The sequence below is a fragment of the Gadus macrocephalus genome, chromosome 22 (assembly GCF_031168955.1).
Source record: "Gadus macrocephalus chromosome 22, ASM3116895v1".
NCBI lineage: Eukaryota > Metazoa > Chordata > Actinopteri > Gadiformes > Gadidae > Gadus > Gadus macrocephalus.
This window is the reverse complement of record NC_082403.1, coordinates 10,650,469-10,673,134: the sequence shown is the minus strand read 5'-3', so window position 1 is coordinate 10,673,134 and position 22,666 is coordinate 10,650,469. Positions and strand designations below refer to the sequence as shown.

Here is a 22,666-nt window from a genome sequence, read left to right as displayed (position 1 = left end):
ACACTAAAATACACCAACATTCTACACATTTTATATGAAATAAATCGGTTTTAAGTATTTTTCTCTGCGTGCGTACGAAAACTAAATAATATTCCCAATGTTCCCAATTTGATAGCAAGGAGTTGCCTTCTGTTGGATTATTCTGAGATGCTTGTAGGCTTCAGTACGACCCACATAAAGACGGTGCAGTAGGCTAACTGTAAAGATAGTGAATAAAAAGTTGGTAAATAAACCAATCAATTGAATAGTAACCAATCCAGCCTTTATTGCTAACTTAATTAAAGTAGCAGAAGTAGTGCAATTGAGCTTGTCACATAACAGCACGGGAAGAAGAGGACGCTCTTTAACATAACTTGTAAATCAACAAAAAAGGAAAGACACTGAATGACCAGCAATACATCCCTGAGGAGGCACATTACATGGCGCAGGGCCAAGAGATTAAAACTTCGACATTAGGCAGATTAAAATAAAACATCCCACTTTGCTTAAAAAAATTACAAATAAAAACATTAATTAAAGTAGGCCCTTTAGTTCTTGCCATCGTTTTGGCATTCAAAGTATCACAGAGCATGAAACACAAACCTTTTGAATTGTTGCTGTATTGAGTGGGATAGCTTAAGCACACTGCACCCATTTAGAAGCCATTACAGCATTAAGGGATGCACAGACTGAAAAACCAGAAGTGTTTAATCTTAAAATGTACTTAATGTAAGTCGCTTTGAATAAAAGCGTCTGCAAAATGCCCAAAATCAAAGTGTAAAAAATCTTCAAACCCTAAATTTTATCTTCAATGTAATATGCTTGTGAATACACCATTCAAAGGACCTCGATTCCTGCTCCGTCTGTATGACTGACTGACTCAGAAATATCGTACCTGTGGACAAAAAAAACCAACTCACGCACCACACACACTGGCACCAGACTACGCCAGTGTGACGAAGGTTGCGTCAGTGGCGACTCCGCAGTTGTTGTCCTTCATGGACATGAGGACGTAGCCGTCGTTGCCCCAGTAGGTGGACCAGGAGTTCTTCACCAGCCAGTACGGCTCATCCTTCAGGGTCCCGTAGCCCACGGCCAGCACCGCATGGTCCAGGTCCTCCACCGTGCTGCCTGGGAAACCAGAGGAGCACCGTTAGCCTGATTATGGTTCCACGTTCACCCAACGCAAGGGGGGTTTACTACCATTACATCCTTGCGGAACCTCCTTGCGTCCACCACAAGGGCCTGATGTGCGCCTCCCAAAAATTGTACCCTCGCGTCGAGGCGGTCTGCTCACAAAAATTGTAGAGTTACAAATGTAATTAATTAATTAAGTTAATTACAGAGTTGCTTATCAACAACTCGTGGTGTGGAGATGTACGGACTGTGCATAAGCATTGTTCGCCAGATGTGGAGTTTTTACTGTTGAGATGCCGTCCCTACTATCTACCAAGCAGTGGCGTAACAAGGCAACGACGGGCCCGTATGCAGGATGTTCAAGGCGGGCCCCCCCCCCCCCCCCCAGGGGGCTTCGTTACGATTGTTGACGGGGGGGGGGGGGTATGGAGCGATTTTTTTATTTTTTTTTGGGGGCCCTGATTGGCCCGGGCCCGTACGCGCCCCCATACCCTGCTTACCGATAGTTACGCCACTGCTACCAAGGGAATTTACTGCTGTGTTTTTGGCTGCTATTTACATCCCCCCACGCGCCAACTCCACGGCAGCGCTCAGCGAACTCTATGACGTCATCAGCATGAGTATGTGACTGGGTATATTAGCACTTGTGTTGACAACATCGTGCCCACCATACAAGTCAAGAGGTTTCCCAACCAGAAGCCCTGGATTAACAGTCAGGTACGCCACATGCTGCGTGCTCGCTCTATTGCATTTAAATCAGGCAATGAGACGGAGTACAAAGCTGCGAAGTATGCTCTGGAAAAAGCCACCAGAGCAGCCAAAAGGCAGTACAGAGTGAAGCTGGATGGCTTCTATTCCACTGCTGACTCTGGGCGGATGTGGCAAGGCCTGCAGCACATCACTGACTACAGGACCACCACCAGCACCATCAGCTCCACAGACAGCTTGCCGGATGAGCTCAACACCTTCTACACCCGCTTCGAGACCTCCAGCCCCACCACAGAGAGGAGGCCCTCACACACCAGGAGCACCCTCCCCCTCTCCCCACCACCAACCGTCTCATCAGGACAGGTACACAGAGTCCTGAGGAACATCAACCCTCGCAAGGCAGCCGGACCAGATAACATCCCTGGGCGAGCTCTCACGAGCATGCGCCAACAAGCTGGCTGATGTTCTCACATCCATCTTCAACCTTTCCATCAGCCTTTGCACAGTTCCCTCCTGTTTCAAGACCACAACCATCATCCCTGTTCCAAAGAAGAGCCCACCAAGCTGCCTGAATGACTACAGACCAATAGCACTCACTCCAATCATTATGAAGTGCTTTGAGAGAGTGGTGCTGACCCACATTCAGAGCAGAATACCAGACACCCTGGACCCCCTGCAATATGCCTACCGGCCCAACAGGTCCACCTCTGATGCTGTCGCTGCTGTTCTCCACTATTCCCTCTCCCATCTGGAAAATAAAGACTCCTAGATCAGGACGCTCTTTGTGGATTACAGCTCCGCCTTCAATACAGTCATCCCCCACAAACTCACAGACAAACTGTCTACATTAGGTCTGCACCCCACCATCTGTGACTGGCTCCAGGACTTTCTGACTGGCAGGCCCCAATCTGTCAGGATTGGAAATAGGACTTCAGCCAGCATCATCACAAACATTGGCACCCCACAGGGCTGCGTGCTCAGCCCAATCCTCTACACCCTGTTCACTCATGACTGTGTCGCCTCCCACATAGACAACACCATCCTGAAGTTTGCGGACGACACCGCAGTGATAGGACGCATCACGGGCGGGGACGAAGCGGCCTACAGGAGGGAGGTGGCCAGTCTGGTGTCATGGTGTGAGGACAATAACCTCACCCTCAACAAGGACAAGACCAAAGAGATGATAGTGGACTTGAGGAAGAAAAGGAGTCCTCATCGGCCACTGTTCATCGGGGAGCTTGAAGTAGAGAAGGTGAGCAGCTTCAAGTACCTCGGCGTCCACATCGACCTCACTTGGACACTCAACACCACACAGCTGGTTAAGAAATCCCAACAGCGGCTGTACTTCCTGAGGAGGCTGAGGAAGTTTGGCATGTCGCCTGAGATCCTCAGAAACTTCTACAGCTGCATTGTTGAGAGCATCTTGACCGGCTGTATCACCGTCTGGTACAGCAGCACTTCCGCTTTGGACCGCAGACGACTGCAGAGAGTGGTAAAGACTGCAGAGAGGATCATCATAACCCCACTGCCCTCTCTGCAGAGCATCTACCACTGCAGAGTCCACAGGAGAGCTGCCACCATACTCAAGGACCCCACCCACCCCCAGCATGGACTGTTTACACTTCTACCCTCAGGACGGAGGTATAGAAGTATGAAGTCCAAAACTTCAAGACTTAAGAACTCTTTCTTCCCCACTGCCCTCAGACTCCTTAACAACAGATAGGAGTCTCTTGTTAAGGAGTATTCTACCTCAGGACTGCCGCAGCTGTTTACATTTTGCTCACGCACTTTGGCTTTCTTGGATTTGCACCATTCCGTTTTATTTATTTTTTTATTTTTTTATTTATTTTAACTTAAATGTATTATTTGTTCTATCTATCTTGTAAAAAAATCTTGGCATTCAGTCTGTGGAAACAAAGAAAGAATTTCATTGCACAACTGAGAACGTCTCATTTATGCATATGACAATAAACACTTTGAATTGAATTGAATTGAATTAAAACCCGGCGCAGAACCAAAACAGGTTCAGGGCTTTATCGAAGCGTCTGCGTGGACCTTACGTTGCGTTGACGTGGAATCTTAACTGAGCCTTCCGCTAAGCCAATACTATTTGAGTAACAGTTATCGAGTAATAACAGAATAGTATTAGCTTACCATTCTGGTCATATCCTACACATTGTAATAAGTAAACGATAAAACAGTATATCATTTTTAGAATAAGTATTTATAAAGCCCTTTTCGTTACAAAATGCTTCAGAAGCATCAAAACGACAATATACGATGAGAACACAAACATACAAAGCATTAAGGTGACATATTACACCTCCAGGTATGCGTGTGATTAGCACATACAAGGCGTTTTGAAAACGAACCAAAGGACGTTTAACACTGGTGGTATAATACGTCACCTTTTAAGGCCAATCCTCAACAAATTGCTAACCAGTGGCCAGTGGCTTTAGCCTCATAGCTCTGAACCTCTCACCGCAGGCGGGCTCGTAGTAGACGCCGTGGCTGTAGAAGACGAAGGAGCGGTGCGAGGCGTCGATGCTGACCGCCACGGGGCCGTTCTTGAACAGCGCTAGCTTGAGGGCCTCGGCGCTGCCCGACGTGACGTTGGTGTAGCTCTGGATGCGCGCCACCAGCTGCGACTGGTTCAGGTGGCAGAGTCCGTTCTGTCCAGGGATCCAGACGGCAGGAGATGGATGGACAAGATATGTTTCTTAGGTTAGCTTTTCTCTTGAAAGGGTTATAATTGAGGGAACAAGTACAGAGTGTTTGTATGAGTATGTGTGATGCATGAAATGGAGATAAAACCAGCCTACTATCATCTTTCAGTTCTTTAATCTTTAAATCTTTAAACACGTTTTGCTCCTTAAAACCCCAGGGGCAAAACGTGTAATTTCAATGTTAGAAATGGTGTTCTATGGATGAAAAGGAGATAAAACCAAGCGGCTTATCGACGGAAGAACGGGTTGGCGAGGCCCTCCCGCCGCAGGCTCACCATGCCCATGTAGGCGCCGTAGGTCTCCGTGGTGGCGATGCCTCCGTGCTTCATGATCCACTCGTACCCGCGCCACTCCTCGCCGCCGTCACAGCCGTTGTTGCCGAAGCCCCAGGAGCAGTCGATGAGCATCTGCTGCGACAGAACCTGCTGCTGGCCAGTCTGGGGGAAAAAAACAACATTCAGTCACGTGACACATCAACCAGAACCCACTGCTGGCCCGTCTGAGCCCAAAACATTCAGTCATGTGACACCTCGACCAGAAACTGCTGCTGGCCCGTCTGAGCCCAAAACATTCAGTCATGTGACACCTCGACCAGAAACTGCTGCTGCCTCTTCTGAGGCCAAAAAGTTCTCAGTCAGGTGAGACTAGGGTTGCCAACCGTCCCGTAAAATACGGAATCGTCCCTTATTTGGCAATTAAATGTAGCGTCCCGTATTGAACCAATACGGGACGCAATTTGTTCCGTATTTCCATAAATGTCCAATACACATGTCTGTCACACACACAAATACTAAATCTAACAATAATGATCAAAACAAAACACAGGGAATACTACGGTCAGCAAAATTGTCGCGGCGGGATCTACGCAAGACCCGCTCCGGTCATCTGTGTGTCTGCGCATGCGTGTGGTGGTCACGGTTGCCTAGCGACAGACACCACGCACCGGCGCTGCTCACAAAACCCGCGCCTTTTAAAAATGTCCACTACACCCGGTACTCCACCACGTCCTCAAAAGCGTAAACGCTTGCAGAAGTACGGACGTGAGTGGGAAGACGCACATCCTTGGCTGGACAGCGTCAGTGGAGATGTTTACAAGGCAAGTTGTAAAATATGTCGGCGAGTGTTTTCAGTGGCGCACGGTGGTCTGTCTGACATCAGACAGCATGCAGCAGGAGAGCAACACTGCAGACACGAAAGATCACAGAAGACCCAAGCGTCAGTGTCACAGTTCTTCAGACCCCAATCATCTCCTGAGGTTGATACGGTATGGGACATTATGTTGTGATTGATTTCCTATCTGGTTGTGCTTTTGCCAGAACATCGCAGTGCATGGGCAGAGCCTATTTTAGTAAACGGTTGTGGTTTGATTGATTGTTTAGGATGTTGAGTTTTAAAAGTCGAATGAACGACCATTTATTTAATATACGGAAGTATATCAATATTATATATGGCCATTTAAAGAACAAATCATACTAATGGATTAACAGTTAATAAATAAATAAAATAAATAAATACATTTGTTAAAAGAAAACCTTTATTCTTTAATATACATACATTTCCTAGATTAAAAATGTTTGTAGAGCTTTCTGTGTATTCTGTGTCACAATTTTTATATTTTTGAGGAATGCAGTGTTCAGTGATCATTGCATCAATGAGGTGTTGTAAACTAGCATTTATGCTAATACACTGTAAACAATGCATCTGGTTGGTCCAATGACATTGTCATGTCCATGTCCAAATAAAATCTACTATACTATATATTATTAGTGTGGTTTAACTGTTTGGATGACCTGACTTCTTTTCGAGTGACAAGACAGGCAGCAGACAAATGTTTAATTTAATCAACAATATGTCATCCCACTCCTCCTCTCTATATTACCGCAGCTGAGGTGACACAGGTGTACCACACAGTCAGACACAACCTCAGCTACAACAGTGTTGACTGTGCACATAAACTGAATCAAAAGATTCTCCTGGATTCAAAAATTGTAAAAAAAAAAAAATGTATAGGGAGAACAAAGGCAGAGGCAGTGGTTAAAGATGTCCTTGCTCCAAAGGCAGTGGCTGATGTTCTCAAGGCCCTAACATCAGATAAACCCCTCCCATTTTCCATTCAGACATATGCATCAAATAAAGGCAACAGGAAGATGTTCCCCCTTGCTGTTCAATACATTAGTCCAGAATGCGGGGTCAGCAACAAAATGCTGGATTTCATTGAAAATGCAGATGAGTCCGCTGCTGGGATTGTAGCTCTCATAGAGCAGTCGCTTGACAAATTTGGCTTATCGTTGGATCATGTGACAGCATTTAGTGCACTGCAGACAACACAAATGTGAATTATGGAATTCACAACTCTGTCTTCACCAACTTGAAGAAGTAACAAAAAGATCTGCTGCAAGGAAACGGCCATGCCCATATTTTGCACAACACAGTGAAGCATGCTCTTGACCAGCTCACTGTAGATGTGGGAAATGTTGTGCTGAAGGTCTATGCCTTCTTTTCCACATCTGCCAAACGAAGAGAATCACTCAAAGAGTTTTGTAGGTTTTGTGATGTTGAGTTCCAGGAAATTCTGCGACATGTCACAACCAGGTGGCTCTCCCTTAATCCAGCCATCACCCGGCTAATGCAAACCTGGATTGCACTGAAATCGTACTGGGGGGAGGAGTGTCCCAAACAACTTTGAGCATTGTTAAAGTTCAGTGAGGACTCAACTGAGGAAGATGGAGACATTGTGGAGGTTTACCTTCTTTTCTGCAATAATATCCTCTCTCTCTTTGAGGAAGTTGTAAAGAAGCTGGAGAGTGATGAAACCACCTGTGTTGAGTTATATTCCATCATGGAAAACTTCAAGCAAAAGCTCACACAGAGACGAGATTAACAGTTCTATGGCTACTTAACTAAATTGAAGCTGCAGCGTCTCCGTCCACTTGATGCTGACATGGCAAGGGCAGATTTTACTGCATTCCTCAACACAGCACTCTCATATGTTGAGAAATGGTTCAACTTTTCGGAAGACTACTGGTTGTTCTCACTGCAACCTCTCTCTCTGCACCATGGCACCATGACCTTTACTGACATTGAGAGGGTGACCACCAAGCTCAACCTCATCCATAAAGTCAACATGGATGAACTTTATGATGAATGCTCCACAGCAAAACCCATTCTGAAGAGGCTCAAAGAAGATGCTGAAGATGAATGGAAGTCCAAAGGTGTGGCTGCCAGGTGGGTGGCTCTCTTTCGAGTAGCTGACCTGCCAAACATGCTGTCTATCACCAGACACATCCTGAGCATCCCAGCATCCACTGGATGTGTGGAAAGGATCTTCTCCAGAATGGCCAACAAATGGAGTGACTGCAGGAACAGGTGCTCCAAAGAGCTCATGAGAAGTGAGCTCCTGATCACTCTCAACTTTGAGCAGTCCTGTTCAGAGTTTTACAACAGCGCTTTGAAAGACAAAGAGTTACTCAGTGCGGCAAGGAGTAACAAGAAGTACACCTGGAAAAAGAAGTAACAGTTTTGAGGGGAGGAGTAATATTGAGGGAAGGAGTAATGTTTTGCACTTTCTTTTTTTACATAAGTTTATAAGTGTTTTTGTTGTTTATTTGTACTGGTTTTTTTTGTAAAAATGTTCAAAGAGAGTCCCTATAGTTATGCACTTAAAAAGTAACATGAAGTTCTCAGTTTATTTAGTTTATATTTTAAAAGTTCATTGCTGCACATGCCACACAAAGAGATTTCTTTCAAGATTTAATTGACTGCACTTTATAAGAGAATGTTATGTGGTAATAAAGCATTTCAAGCTTTAAGTATGACTAATTCCTTTCTTGATCAACCCTTTACTAAAAACACCAGCACAAAATAAAACATACCACTGCTGCGGGCGCCCCGCCCCACAGGAGTCGGGCCCGTGGTGGGCGTCCCTTATTTTAATTTCTGAAAGTTGGCAACCCTAGGTGAGACTTGAACCAGATGACCCACCTCGGAAGACAGCCTTAATTAAAGTCAACGCTTGCTTTGTTGCTGCTAGCCCGCTGCGTCACGTAGCCTTGAGTCTAGCCGTCAGAAAAACACCTCCGCTATTATCAATGAGAGCTGCTGCACTGAGCCTGTGTGAAGCCCAGTAAACTGAAAAAATAAACTTGAAGTATATTGTTGCGTGCGTCGACACGCCACTCTTTGCGTAAACAATGTGTTTTCCAGGAAAGTACGTATGTTCGGTGTCACATAATTCAATGATGAATAGATTAGTACCGGTAGTTGTAATCGCATAAGTTACAAACCTCTTCAGACTTGTTTAAAGATATCCTCCCTAAAAGTCACATTTCTGCATTAAATTGCATTGTGTGCTACACCTTTGGGTGTTGCCGGGGGTGCACCCTGACCCCACCGTAGTGATAAGGCGGAACACCCATATAATATACAATGAAATAACTTGTTACATAGCCCCCCCATATAACTACAACCCTGTGTCCCTCCGCAGACCACATGTTCCCGGTAGCATCAATTTACGATCATGGACCAGGTGCGGTTGATAGTCCAGGGAGAGAAAACAGCGAGCTGGACGACCCCCGACATGGTTCATACAAGGGTGATTTAAAGAGGCAACATTTGGAGTACAAGCCGCGTTGGAGCTTCAGGTGTGTTCGGAAGATCGCCGATGAAAACGTCGGCCTGTTAAACATCTGCCTGTTAAACGACTAAACATGTAACTTAAAAGAATTGAACACACAACAAATGTCCAATTCAAACAAAAGCCGAAAGGAAAGCTGTTGCACCCCAAACTCATTTCAAAAGCATCCAAAGATACCGATGTATACCTTTGTCGAATGCATTTTCCGTAATTAGCATAGCATATGGCATTACCATAAGCCGCCCTTGAACCCTTGGTAAAAACAACCACGACCGGGCGAAGACCGCCGTAACAAATGCCCAATTTAAAGCATGTCAAATCGTATCCGAAGACCCCCACGTGAAGCTGAAAGATTGTCAAGACTCACAAAGAGTCTTTTGATTTGAAATTTATGGTGTTTTGCATCGAAGGGCATAACAAATTCATCAAGTCTGTGAAAAGCGTATGAAATTCTGTGATGTTTATATGTCTAAGGATTAGACATATAAATCCTTGATTAATATTAAGGATTTACATGAATTAAACATAATTTATATTGATAGTGTCACAAACATTTCATAAGACATTTGTATAGACTAGTCTACAGGGCATAATTACCACGCTTGTCAAAATCGCAGCTCACTGAGTTATTAGTTATCTTAGTATGCAAACAACACCATATATGCGCTCCCATTGGCCCGTAAGCCGTCTGTGTGAGATGAAGATGACATGCCTTTGAGACACATCCGATACGCTTTAAGGTTCAAACGGTCTGACCCCCCGAACGCCTCCCTGCTCATTGGTGTTTTCAGTACGGGGGAGGGGGGGGGGCCGTGTCGGGATCGGTCGCCTGCTGTGAGAGCCTAAACAAAAGAGCCCTCAGGTTGGAGGCTGCGCCCAGGCCGGAGGAGCCGGTCGTAAGGAGACGGGACGCAACACGATGTGGCGCGAGGCAACGCATTCATGCTCGGTGAAGCACCAGGGGGAAATATGGGAAATAAATGTAATTAAAAGAAAAAAAATGGTGTGAACAACATGGGCCAAATAAAAGCCCAAAGCCCCACAGCCCTCAGGGTTCCTAAACTCAATTTCACGTATCCACGGATAGAAATACATATCTACGTGTACAGGTAAGGTACGTTTTTTTTTATGGATTTAATGCGATTGCAGGATAGTGTCAAGGGAATACATGCATGGCTCCAGACTGAGAGCATACATCGTGCGGATGCAATCAAAGATTTTCCTAGGTGCCAGTCAACCACACACGTGCACTTAGATGGACAATTTTCTGAACAGCTTGTACATTTTGAGGAACTTTGAGGAGACAGAACCTTCTCAGTTGAATTAAGAGACACAACGTCATTTGATTGTGTGCGGCGGCTGCTGCTGTTTAATATTTGCATTTATCTTAATATTGGTTACTGTTGGTTACCCAACAAAACCCCCCGCTGGCTCCGGTCAGGGCCTTAAGCCGTTTGTGGGAGGACATAAGGGAGCTGCCCTTAGACACTAGGAATGTTGCAGCCTGCGTCTGTGTGTTTATGGTGCTCGAAGGTTACAGGAAGAGGTCAGGTGGTCTCTTAAGTCCACTGACCATTTACTTGACAAGCACCTACTTGTTCCCTGACGCGTTATGCAGCCGCATGGCGGGCGGAGACGATGCAAAGGGTATTCCACAGAGGTGGGGGTAAGTCACTCATGTGCAAGTCACAGTTAAGTCTCAAGTCATAACCTTCAAGTCTCAAGCAAGTCCCAGGTCACTGTGGTGAGAATCAAGCAAGTCCCAAGTCAAGTCATTGCTCAGGTCAAGCAAGTCCCAAGTCAAGTCACACAAAAATCTGATGATCTAACCCAGTTTACACATTTAAAAATCAGTAAAGAGAGTGGTTCATAAGTTGAGTTTTATTTCGACATTAACAATAACAATGTCTTAACATTAACAATAACTATTGCAAAACATTCCAAAACCATGATGTGAATAGTTTGAATTTTTTTTTATGATCATTACCTCCAACCTATGAGCAGAATCAAATAGAACCTCTAGGTGGCTGTATACGAGAACAGTTCAAGTCAATCAGTCAATCTCGCAGTCAACGACGCAGTCACGTGGCTTGCCTTTTTTTGTGGGTTTTGTAGTTACGGATGAAGTTTGATGTTGTGGTGATCGTGTCACTGATTTTTGAGCTGCAGACCTTGCATACCGCTGTCCTCTTTTTCTTACTATCATCGACAATCTAATCCTTGAACCCAAATTGAATTATTTTTGGTCTTGCCGCCTCCATGACTGCTGCTCCTGTAATGACCTGTTCACGCAGCGGCAATTTGTCCGTGCAGAGCGCAATCACCCGAGATGCGTGCATTCATTGCATTATAAAATCACCCGATCATGTTTCAAAATAAAATAATAAATATGTATGTTACAATACAACATAATTTCTAACTTAATCCAACTTTAAAAAAGTCATTTTGAGTCATCTGTCTCAAGTCTAAGTCAAGTCTCAAGTCATGAAGACCAAGTTAAAAACATTCAGTCATGTGACACCTCGACCAGAACCCACTGCTGGCCCGTCTGAGCCCAAAACATTCAGTCATGTGACACCTCGACCGGAAAATGCTGCTGCCTCTTCTGAGGCCAAAAAGTTCTCAGTCAGGTGAGTCTTGAACCAGATGACCCACCTCGGAAGACAGCCTTAATTAAAGTCAACGCTTGCTTTGTTGCTGCTAGCCCGATTCCCTGAGTCCATTGTCCCAGAGCCAGGAGAAGCAGGTCTGGTAGGCACGTCAATACCACAATGATCAGCTCAGAGCAGGATGCAGAGGGGAATAAAGCGACCGCCACGGTCTAAAGTTTAACAGGTTTGAACTCTAAGCGTCTCCATGCAAGTCGTTTTCAGTGGGGGTCAGTGGTGTGGGTGTGGGGGGGGGGGGGTTACGGTTAGGGTTAGGGTTAGGGGCGCATCTGGCCGATCTCACACTGTGAGGGCCTAAACATAGAGCTTCTAAATCTGAGAGATGGAGCTGACATAGACGGGAAGAATGGAGCCAAACCTGACACGCTCAAGCCCCTCTCCCTACTTTCTGACTCTTCCCCCACATTCCCACACCCTTACTGGTCGTGTTTTACGATCTCTTTTAAATTTGCTATATATTATATATATTTATATACATATATATATATATATATATATATGTATAAAAAAAAAATGTATCATGTTGTAACGCACCCCACCACCATAATGTATTCTATTCATAGTGGTAGGACTTATTAGGAATTTGTAACAGAAAAAAGGGAAGAGGTGCGCGGACAAATCGAAAGAGTGTTGGGTCCATCACTCCGGGTGTTGGGAATCTGGAGCCGGGACCCCCGTCGCCTGGATCATGTTGCTAGGTTACATGTGCCAAAAGAATTCCTTTGAGGCGGTGGGATACAGTGCCCCTTCTTGATATACTGGCCGCATCCAGCTGGAAATGCACTTGTTTGGAGAGAGCAAGGTTGACAACGACTCAAGATGCAGGGGGTACGTTCTGGGAGCAGAAACACCTCTCAATGGGTTGAATGGGTTTTTCCTTATTTGTTTGGGTTTCACTTCAGCTTTGCCTTATAAACAGCTTCATTGAACTGAAATTACTCACGGAATTAGTTTATTACTAATGTTATTATGATATATATATATATATATTTTTTATTATTAAGAAAAACTAAACAAAATAGAAACACAATAGTGATGTTAGCAGTAATATTTATGTATATATATATATATATATATATATATATACACTAGGCTAATATGTTCATGTTGGTTACAGAATATGAACCCAGACCAGGTTTGTGCATTGGCTCGCATACATATCGTTGAAGCCCCATTATGCATCCACAGTATAATACATAACTGGCCCCTCGCTTCAGTTCCCTGTGATATAAACCTGAATGAAGGCAGGAGGTTGGGTGTGTTTTCTCACCTTCATGAAGAGAGCGCCCTCTATTGCCCCAGTGGTGGAAAAGCTCCAGCAGGAACCGCAGATGGCCTGGTCCTTCACTGGCGTCACAGCACCTGCAAAACAGTGAGCTCCATTTCAACTGAAGAACATAACAATGTGTGTGTGTAATGTGAAAGGGAAGAGGTGAGAGAATGACGAGAGCACCGTCATTCAAGAATACAGCGCATCAAACGGGGAAACATCTTTCAATGGATGTATTTAACTATGGTTAAAGTGATGACATTTAATGATGAAGTAATATTACAACTACCGTAGTTTAATTCATGCATTGAGCCCCCATAGGGGAAATTATTTAAATGTCATATTATCAATCTTTAATTCAATTATTAGAGTTAAAATGAAGTCATTTCCGACACAAAACACACAGACACAGACACACAGGGACAGACACAGACACACACAGACACACACACACACACCATAAAGCCTCCAGTCCAGGGAGTCTGGGACCTGCACCCCATCATACATGACACACAGGGACAGACACAGACACACACACACAGACACACACCATAAAGCCTCCAGTCCAGGGAGTCTGGGACCTGCACCCCATCATACATGACACACAGGGACAGACACAGACACACACACACAGACACACACCATAAAGCCTCCAGTCCAGGGAGTCTGGGACCTGCACCCCATCATACATGCTGGATGGGAAGGGGAGTCCCCTGTTGGGGGTCTTGCCGTGTCTCCGGCCCCTCATGGTGGCCAGCTCGGTCACGGTGCGGTCCGAGAGTGGGTTCAGCGCCAGGGAGAAGGACAGGCCCGCCCGGTTCTTAGAGTGAACGTACCTGGATGAGCCAGAGGAGGAGTGGCATTCTTATGGATTAGTATCACGGTTAAGTTGTATTAGTCAAATGCACAATCGTTTTATTGGAACATTTGATGCATGGAAATATTTGGCTGCTAGACTAATTAATTGACCATGAAAATCCAAACTTGACTTCCCTAGCATGTATAAACCTTTTTTGCATTGACTGCTGAAGAATTGAGTCAGCTGAAATCTAAAATATGTAGAGGATGCAAACGTTTTGGGTGTGCTCAATGGGAATTAGGCCCCTTGACTTGGCCAAGTCACATCCTAAAATGGATGCACTAAAAAACAATAAGGAAACGGTAAGGGACCCGAAACCAAAACCATAGGATGGACCGATAGACACCTAGACCTTCACGTTTAAACCACGAGGACTAAGAATTCTTTAAACAAAACGAGGATTTGTTTCCGTGGTGATGTGCGGAACCGACATGGCGCCCACCTCAGGTTGTGAACAAAAGCGTGCTCCCTCTTGTGGTGCTCCCGCTCGTCGTCATAGCGACGCTGGAACTTCTCCTTGAAGTGGCCGAACATGCGGGAGGCGTGGCCTGTGGCCGGCGGGTGGATCAGATCCTTCATGGGATTGGCCAGCAGGTGGTGCTCCAGGCCGGGTCCTGGGAACGCCCCACAGCTCATACCTGGGGACGCGAGCGGTGCATGAGTGACCATCTTATTCATAGAAAACTCCAAGCTCAGCCATGTAAGTGTGTGTGTGTGTGTGTGTGTGTGTGTGTGTGTGTGTGTGTGTGTGTGTGTGTGTGTGTGTGTGTGTGTGTGTGTGTGTGTGTGTGTGTGTGTGTGTGTGTGTGTGTGTGTGTGTGTATTTGTGCAGAGGATTGTGTAGTGTTTATTTATAGCTAAGAGAGAACGAGAGAGAGAAAGAGAGAGAAAGAGAGAGAGGTTTAGATAAAAGCTAGCATTCAAGTGAAGTCAGTTACTAATCCCTATCAATTACAATAACAATCGCCACGCTCTCCATACTCCAACGATATCCAAGTACTCCAACCCCTAATATGCAGACCCTCCCAACGGGGAGGGGGGGGGGGGGAGCCAATCAGAGCTCAGCTCACACCTTCGGGCAGAGAGAAGACCTTGGGGTCCACTTTGGGGCTGAACTCGTTGTAGTCCACCAGGTACTTGTCGTAGTGGGAGCCCAGCAGGGTGTCGTAGCCCATCATCTCGTAGTGGTGGGGCACGGCGGGGTCCTGGGGGGCCCCGGCCCGGGACACCCACAGGGTGTAGGTGTTCTTCTTGTAGCCCACCGTGGTGACGTTCTGCCACACCTCGCACAGGGACCCCGAGTAGTACTCCATCCTCAGGAACTGAAAGGAGAGAGGACAGAACCGGACGGAGTGGGACACTTGTTCAGAACATCTGAAGCCAACATCCCATGGACCGACTTATTTCAGGAATCAAACTTGCCCTCGATTTAATTACATGAAATGGTCAAACAATTGAGTTTGGTTTTAAGAAATGTTAAGAACGACCTCAATACAGATGGCAGAGACGTAGTACAAACAGCATACCCATTGGGTACATCAGATTTCTTAACCGACTGTTTAGGTTATATGCGATACAGAGCAGAACCAAAGCAGGTGGAGGCTGGGGTGGTAAAGGGTGACATTCTGCTCAGCACAATGAACTTCATTTGACTGCCAGTCAGTTTAGGTGAGTTCGATTGGACATCGTTAGCTGTCAGCTGACAGAGGATGCATGACTAGAGTGTCCCACCAGAACTAGCTAAGCCCATTAGTGAAAGCATTATTCACTAATAACAACAAATATATATCTAATTAGTTCTGCTCTGAACTCTGTTTTTTGTTTGTATTTTACTTATTCGTGGAGCACTCTTTATTTTCAGAGGTACTCCTCTTTTGCGGAGTCTGCTCTCACTTTTACATCGCACATTGGACCTCAAGCATGTCCCCCTGAGAACCGGACGTCTCAACGCACCTGGAAGCCCTGGAGGTCGGGCAGCGTTCCCTGGGGGGAGACGGGCTCGTCCTTGGTGCCGTTGACCTGGAAGCACTTCATGACGTTGAGCTCTTCCTCCGTGGTCTCGGGGGTGATCTTGTAGGACACGCCCGAGGGCTGCTGGGTCGCCAGCTGGTACGTGCACACTTGTCCTGGTGATTGGACAAGAGGGTCAACCATGGTTTTGAAAAGCTTCACTTTTTGTTTATCAAATGCCCAGTTTAAGGGTCATTCCGGTCAATGATGTTCTTGTGACAAGGCTAGGTTTAGGTTAAACCAGGTCATGAAACGGCAACAAAAAAAATGCAATAAAGAATATACAGACTCGACAATAATTGCAATACAGCTCAAAGCCAACCAGGAAGGAACACATACATTAACATGCTTGGGATTTAAAACTGGAGGAATTAAGTAACATTTGGATAATAAGCCTTAATATGTGACAGGGGATCAGTAGACATATGAGTCTACTCCTAAGCTTTATTTTTCTTCACTGAGTTCCACTAGTCAGCGTTCTGTCATAGACTTTGGAGTGACCAAAGTCTATGAAAAAGGATCTGACACTGAGGTTTCAGTTCTCATAAGGACATTTTACAAGGGGAATTTAATTCTGCAGATGAAGTGTTCTTACCATAGTAATAGTCTATGCGGCTTGACTTCCCTGCTGTGTCAAACCACGCCTCAAAAGGTTCCTTTATTTCAGCATAGGGAAGCGTGATCACTCCTGTAAAAGACACAAACGCTTTAGTAAAGGTACACAACAAAGCAGACAATTCAACAGTAACAGTAATTCACTTTTTACCTTTAACGTGATAAGTCTTTCCAAACTCTGGAGGCGAGAGGACTGCTTTTCCTTCTGTGCCTGGAGACAAAGGGTTGAGGGTTTGAGGGCTAAGGGAATCCCATTGTTCCCTGGCGTGATTTAGGCTTATAATATAGTCACTTAAATGTATGAAGAAGACGAGTAAGCTGAACCCCATTAATAGCCGAAGTAGTCAATAAAACCAATTGACCGTAAACATCGTAAATCCTGAGGAGGTCGCACGACGCCAACATGCAGAAACACTATTGGCTTAAACTTGTTTTGCGGTTGTTATTTATTTGAGCATTTCGATAATCACGCGTGTAAATATCAGAATCCGACCAACTTTGATGAAAAATAATGTAGAATCAGTGTGGTGAGCATGTTTTAACACAGTCATTCAGTGTCCAAAGGAACATGGCTCTTACCTATTACAGTAAACAGAAGGACAGCCGCAACACAATAACACCACATCGCGAGATCTTTATATATCACAAAATCAGAAAAGACCAATCCATCCGATGAAACCACCTGCTATCCAAATATACCCGTGTTAATATAAGTGTATTGGAACTGGCAACTCCTGCCGAACTGCTTAAATTGAGTAATAACCATAACAGACAATACAGGTCATAACCAGGAGGCGTATGTTGTCGGTCAGATTTCCCAGATCATGTGACACCAATCACGTGACTTTGCCAGTCAGTCGACGTTGTAGTATCATCAATAAACCAGTAGTCACTTTAGTCATATATTTGTATCATCCCATAGTGTGTCCTGAAAGATATAAACCGTTATATATATTTAAATATAACGGTAGTAAAACAAGGAGTAAAAGAAAAGCTGAATCACGAAGATATTGAGTTGTGAAACTTCAACTAACCACTAGGTGTCAGCATCTAATCGACCATAAATTGAAATGTGCAATTTGCTTTAATCTGTAGTATTTTATTCAATATTCATATTTGCACTATTTGTACTATACTATAGACTGTTATAGACCTATGTCCTGTGAACTATGACAGACAGAGAGACAGAGAGACACACACACACGCACGCACACACATACGCACACACAAACACACACACACACACACACACACACACACACACACACACACACACACACACACACACACACACACACACACACACACACACACACACACACACACACACGTGGACCCTTGTTAGCTGTCCCTAGTGAAGCACAACTTTCATGACACTAACTCAAGTCATGAGCTAACACAGAAACAGCTGAAGCTGCAGCACATACGCATGTGGACGTGCAAACGAGTTTGTGTGTGTATGTGTTTGTGTAACATTTGACAAAGACACAGCTGAGAGGAAAAGGAAGGCAAACTCAGCACTCCTGGTAAAAGCTTCGAAGTGCATAATGTAAATGTCGACAATATGGGGATTCTATTTTTTGTATTGACAGAGGATGTGTGCAACCATCAATGAAAAAATGGTTCAAACTAGTAAGATGTCGTTGTTTTGCAAACATGCTTTGAGATCCTTTTCCTGCATTAATCTGCAAGCATGAGTCATTTTCTCAAGACAGTATTTTATTTGTTATAGTCCTTGTTTATGATGAACCACACTCTCTCCCGCACCAAATATGTGCAACCATGACGGATCGCTCTGTTCCAACCAATTGGGCCCAGGGGAATCTGAGATGTAAATGTGTGACATGACACTGCTCTGGATCACACCCCCTTATAATGAGTCAACAGACATGTACACCAATGCCCTTCATTCTGGGGGTTCTTAAAGTGATAATGCGATGTCATGACCTTTTAAGAAACGGATTACAAAGGTCATCTAACAGTTTGTGGAACTTGACCGGAGGAAAAACAGGATCGATTAAACAAACACAAGTTTATTATTTCTAGTAGCATGAGTTAACCAACAAATCACTGTTTGTATACAGTTATAAAGTATACAGTTCTATATACACAATACTGGAATATAAATATAGAATTTAAGGACTACATGTGAGTATTTTAGTGTTTGTCGTTTTAAACCACACACACACACACACACACACACACACACATACACACATACACAACACTCTCACAAATCAAACAAAATCAAAGGCTCAATTGTTTTGTGAATGTTATTCACAATCTCACTGTCACATCTTGGCAAAACAGATGTAGTCAGCTGCTGCGGAGAACATTGATTCACAACATTCCTCCAATCCCCTTGGAAAACCATTTGTACATCAAACCGTAAAACAGAATGCGACTCAATAGTTCACTACTGCGTGAAGTCTCTTTTTTCCTAGAGTATCCTTTGAGTGCCGCTGAGTCTTAGTGCACCCAAACACAGTTCCCCTTGCTTGTTCGCTTGTCTAATCGACTTAAGTGAGACGGCAACAGCGCCTTAGAAACATACTACTTTTCGGCGTGGCGGTGGGGGATGGCTAAACCGCTGAAGAGCTCATTCTTAGAAAGCTTATCTTTGACGTCTTTAATTTGAGGTTGTTGTTGGCGTAGGGGCCGTGGCCCCCACCACAAAGCAAAGGAGACGTAGATAGAATGAGTAAGGCACCGTGGAAAGGACACGTGGCACAAAGACTTTGAGGAAAGTCAGTTAGAGGCTAAAAGATAGGATTCAAAACAAAGAAGCCCAGTCAGGTTAATATAGCTGCACTGAATCCTCTCAATAAACCAACGTGTTGTTTTTGCTGCTGGTGGCCTTGAGTCTGTTTAAACATAGCTCATTGAATTTGAAAGTGTGTTCAAGCCATCCGTGTGCTGCTTAAAACAACCGCTCTTTGTGGTCGAGAGCACCGCAGCGCGTTTGCTTTTTTTGTCTCAACGCCTCGTACAGTTTATAGCTTCGCTCGGGGCTCCGAGAATAAGGGGTTCACATTGAGCTCGGGGTTTGTTTTGTTTTGTGTTGTTTTAGAGGCTGTCAAGGACATGAACGGTGGGAGTCGCCGGGGTTAGGGAGGAGTTCCTCTGGGTTGTCCGGGTTACGGGGGTTGTCGTCCTGGCGGGCGTCTGCGTGCGCCGCGGTCAACGTTAGCTTCTTCAGCCCTGCTTCCAGGGCTGCCTCCGCTCCCTCTGCTCTGTCGCCTGTAGGACACGCACAGCACAAGGACGTATACACATGAAGATATAGACGTCAATTCTATTATTGATAATCCCTCTGCTCTGTCGCCTACAAAACACACACAGCAGACGTATACATGTGTATAGCTAGAGACGTCAATTATATTATTCATAATCCCTCTGCTCTGTCGCCTGTAAAACACACAAAGCACAAGGACTTAGACATCTGTATAGCTATAAATAGCAACTATATTATTTATAATAATATAATACGAGCGTAATTATCTGTTTTTTCACTTTCCTTTTATACCTTACTTAGCGTTATAACCACTGCGTAATAATACGAAAATATGAAGATATTTATGTTTGGTTGGTATTTATATTTTTTATTATTCTATTATTCAATATTCTTATTAGAATTGCAGGACTTCCAGTGGATTGCCCCCCACTTCCAAACACACACATACATGCACATAAACGCACCTCTCTCCTGGTCACAATCGCAGTCGGGGGAGGAGGCTCCACTGCACTGGCTGCGGGGGCCCAGCACAGGAGACACGTGCCCAGAGTCACACAGCGAGTCTGGGCCATGAGCCTCCCCGGTGCAGCGCAGCTCCAGGGAGCTGGGACAGGAGCCGGAGAGCGGGCAGGGTGCGGTCGACAGGACGGAGAGGGACGAAGAGGAGGGGTACGGGCAGGGCGCGGTCAAGGCGTTTGAAGGGTCTGGACGGGCAGAGGGGGGGGGGTGTGTGGAGGGGGGGGACGTTGAGGAGGAGGAGGCAGGCGATGAGGAGGAGGCGACGGAGGTTGTGTCTCGGGACGAAGAGGAGGAGGCGCTGGGGTCCGTCTCTTCCTCTGAGCTGGCGCTTTGACCTCCCTCGCCGTCCATACACACGGACAACACTGGAACGTGCACATGCACGGGCACACCAACACACACACACACACACAGACACACAAACACACACACACACACACATGGGCACAATGTCAACACATTAAACATGCAGGTGCACACAGACACAGCTGTACTCATAAAACGGTAACGGGACAAAATACAGAAAGGACGATGTCCCCACCATTTTATCCGTCTACTCCGGGCTGCACACGTCTACTCACTGGACAAGCCGTCGGACTCCATCTTGAAGTTGGCGATGTCCTCATGGTCGCCCTCGCCGTCGCCGTCTGAGCCCACGCCTCGCTCCCGGGTCGCCGTGGAGAGCGCCGTGCGTCGCTGGGCGTGGATCTCCTCTGAGATGGCCTCCAGGTTACTGAGCGCCGTGCGGTACTCCGCCTTGGCCGAGGCCAGCTTTGTCTGCCGCTCGTCCACGCACCGCTTCAGTTGCTGCACGGGGGAAAATGAGCTTGTGAGCTACTGAACACGTATAGTTTAACAATAAATAGAGCAATTCGTTCTGGTTACGCCATGCTAAGAATGAGTGCGCTTGTCTACACACTTTGTTGGCAAAACACGACAAAAATATGTATACAAACATTAAGAATCATGTAAAAAGCAGTCTTGGGTCTTAGGGTAAGATACACGTACCTCGAGCTGTATGTAATATTTTGCTTTGAGTTCAAAGTACGGCCTGCAGGGGGAGAAACCAAAAGGAAAGCCGTGAGTGAGAGAGCGAGGGAGTCAACTGAAACGGTGCCAGCTTCCATAGCAACTGTGAAGCAACCTCTACCACCGCTCCACGAACAGCCACATTCCATGGCTCTGACACACAGTACACTCCCTGGTACAGCATTGTCCCACACGGTCCAGAACAGTTGTTCCGCTAAGTGCAGCCAACAGATGAAAACATCTGGAGTGTATTAGATGACATCAAGTCATATGCAGCTTGCTTCCCTCTCCAGGCCTCTCACTTTCTTTATCCCAAGTGCCCACCCTTGCATAGAAAAGCGTGAACGCTCAAATGCACATGCATGCATGTATGCATACAACAATTTCCCCCCGGGGATCAATAAAGTATTTCTGATTCTGATTCTGATACACACAAACACACACACACACACACACAAATCAGCACACAGACCTAGATTTGTTGATGTTGCGTTTGAGTTTCTTTTCCAGCTGTTTCATGTGACCGATGCAGGAGTTGTAGTTGGCCGCCGTCTTCTTGTGTTCCGCTTCACTGCGTGTTCTCGCTAGCTCCGCCTCCATCACCTGCAAAAAGCAGGTCACAACTTTAATTGAGTCTTTGTTTGGTTATACTGCGTCAAACACCAGCTTTCCCATCCGGGCAGCCATCTCCGGTTGGCTTACTTATTGGGTACAATCCGTCCCAGACTGCGCCAAGAATAGATAACTCTGCTAACGTCTACTGCCATTGCCCCACTGGCACTGCTGTCATCGTCTGACTCAAAAAGAGTTTCTCAAACTCAATTGGATCTGCAATTGAGAAGCAATGTACAACATCCTCCCCTCTCTCATGCGGGCAAACCCTAGGTAACTTTCTGCTTCAGGAATGGCATCAAGCTCCTAATTCCTAATTGTATGAATATATACAATTTATGAATATGCATACATTTTATATATCTAGGAGCACCCTATTCAAATACACTGTATAGACTGGACAAGACACTTTATGGGAAGTTGCAATAGCACAAGATCTTTACAGCTTTTTACTGGTTTGAATGATTGTCAATGTGATAGTCTTTTATATACTGTATGTTCCTGTGTGTATTGCCTTTTTTTAACCTGATTGGCACCAAGATAAATTCCAAAATCTCTGTTGACATGGCAATATAGTATTGAACTTGAATATGTCCAACATGTTTCCTACATAGCCTATTAGCACGCTAGCCTCTTAACACACGCGCTACTGCATGGGGACCCAA

General features: G+C 45.4%; 2 protein-coding genes and 1 long non-coding RNA gene across 4 annotated transcripts in view; all 3 read right to left on the bottom strand.

Annotated features, from left to right (window-relative positions):
• Window positions 1–240: 240 nt before the first annotated feature.
• zgc:110239 (uncharacterized protein LOC550326 homolog) lies at window positions 241–17,424 on the bottom strand. Its single transcript, XM_060043271.1, has 11 exons — window positions 17,186–17,424; window positions 16,758–16,817; window positions 16,587–16,679; window positions 15,935–16,107; window positions 15,054–15,303; window positions 14,424–14,619; window positions 13,765–13,958; window positions 13,123–13,214; window positions 4,826–4,987; window positions 4,307–4,496; window positions 241–1,110 (listed from the first exon to the last, which is right to left on the bottom strand). The coding sequence occupies exons 1-11, from the start codon at window positions 17,229–17,231 to the stop codon at window positions 923–925; spliced, it is 1,644 nt and encodes a 547-aa protein (XP_059899254.1). The 5' UTR covers window positions 17,232–17,424; the 3' UTR covers window positions 241–922.
• LOC132451048 (uncharacterized) overlaps window positions 241–22,666 on the bottom strand; it is an 82,767-nt gene continuing 60,341 nt past the window's right edge. Inside the window, exon 2 of the long non-coding RNA XR_009523956.1 lies at window positions 241–874. This is a non-coding gene — a long non-coding RNA (uncharacterized LOC132451048). The remainder of the gene's footprint in view (window positions 875–22,666) is intronic.
• The window catches only part of LOC132451041 (SH3 domain-binding protein 5-like), a 12,219-nt gene continuing 8,176 nt past the window's right edge, over window positions 18,624–22,666 (bottom strand). Inside the window, exons 5-9 of one of the 2 annotated variants that reach the window (XM_060043269.1) lie at window positions 21,862–21,992; window positions 21,369–21,411; window positions 20,942–21,167; window positions 20,306–20,725; window positions 18,624–19,846 (exon numbers count right to left, since the gene is read on the bottom strand). In XM_060043269.1, the coding sequence (XP_059899252.1) occupies window positions 19,683–19,846; window positions 20,306–20,725; window positions 20,942–21,167; window positions 21,369–21,411; window positions 21,862–21,992 (984 nt within the window). In that variant the 3' untranslated portion in view covers window positions 18,624–19,682. Of the gene's footprint in view, window positions 19,847–19,933; window positions 20,015–20,305; window positions 20,726–20,941; window positions 21,168–21,368; window positions 21,412–21,861; window positions 21,993–22,666 lie in introns of those variants that run through there. The other variant, XM_060043270.1, reaches the window with a different exon arrangement.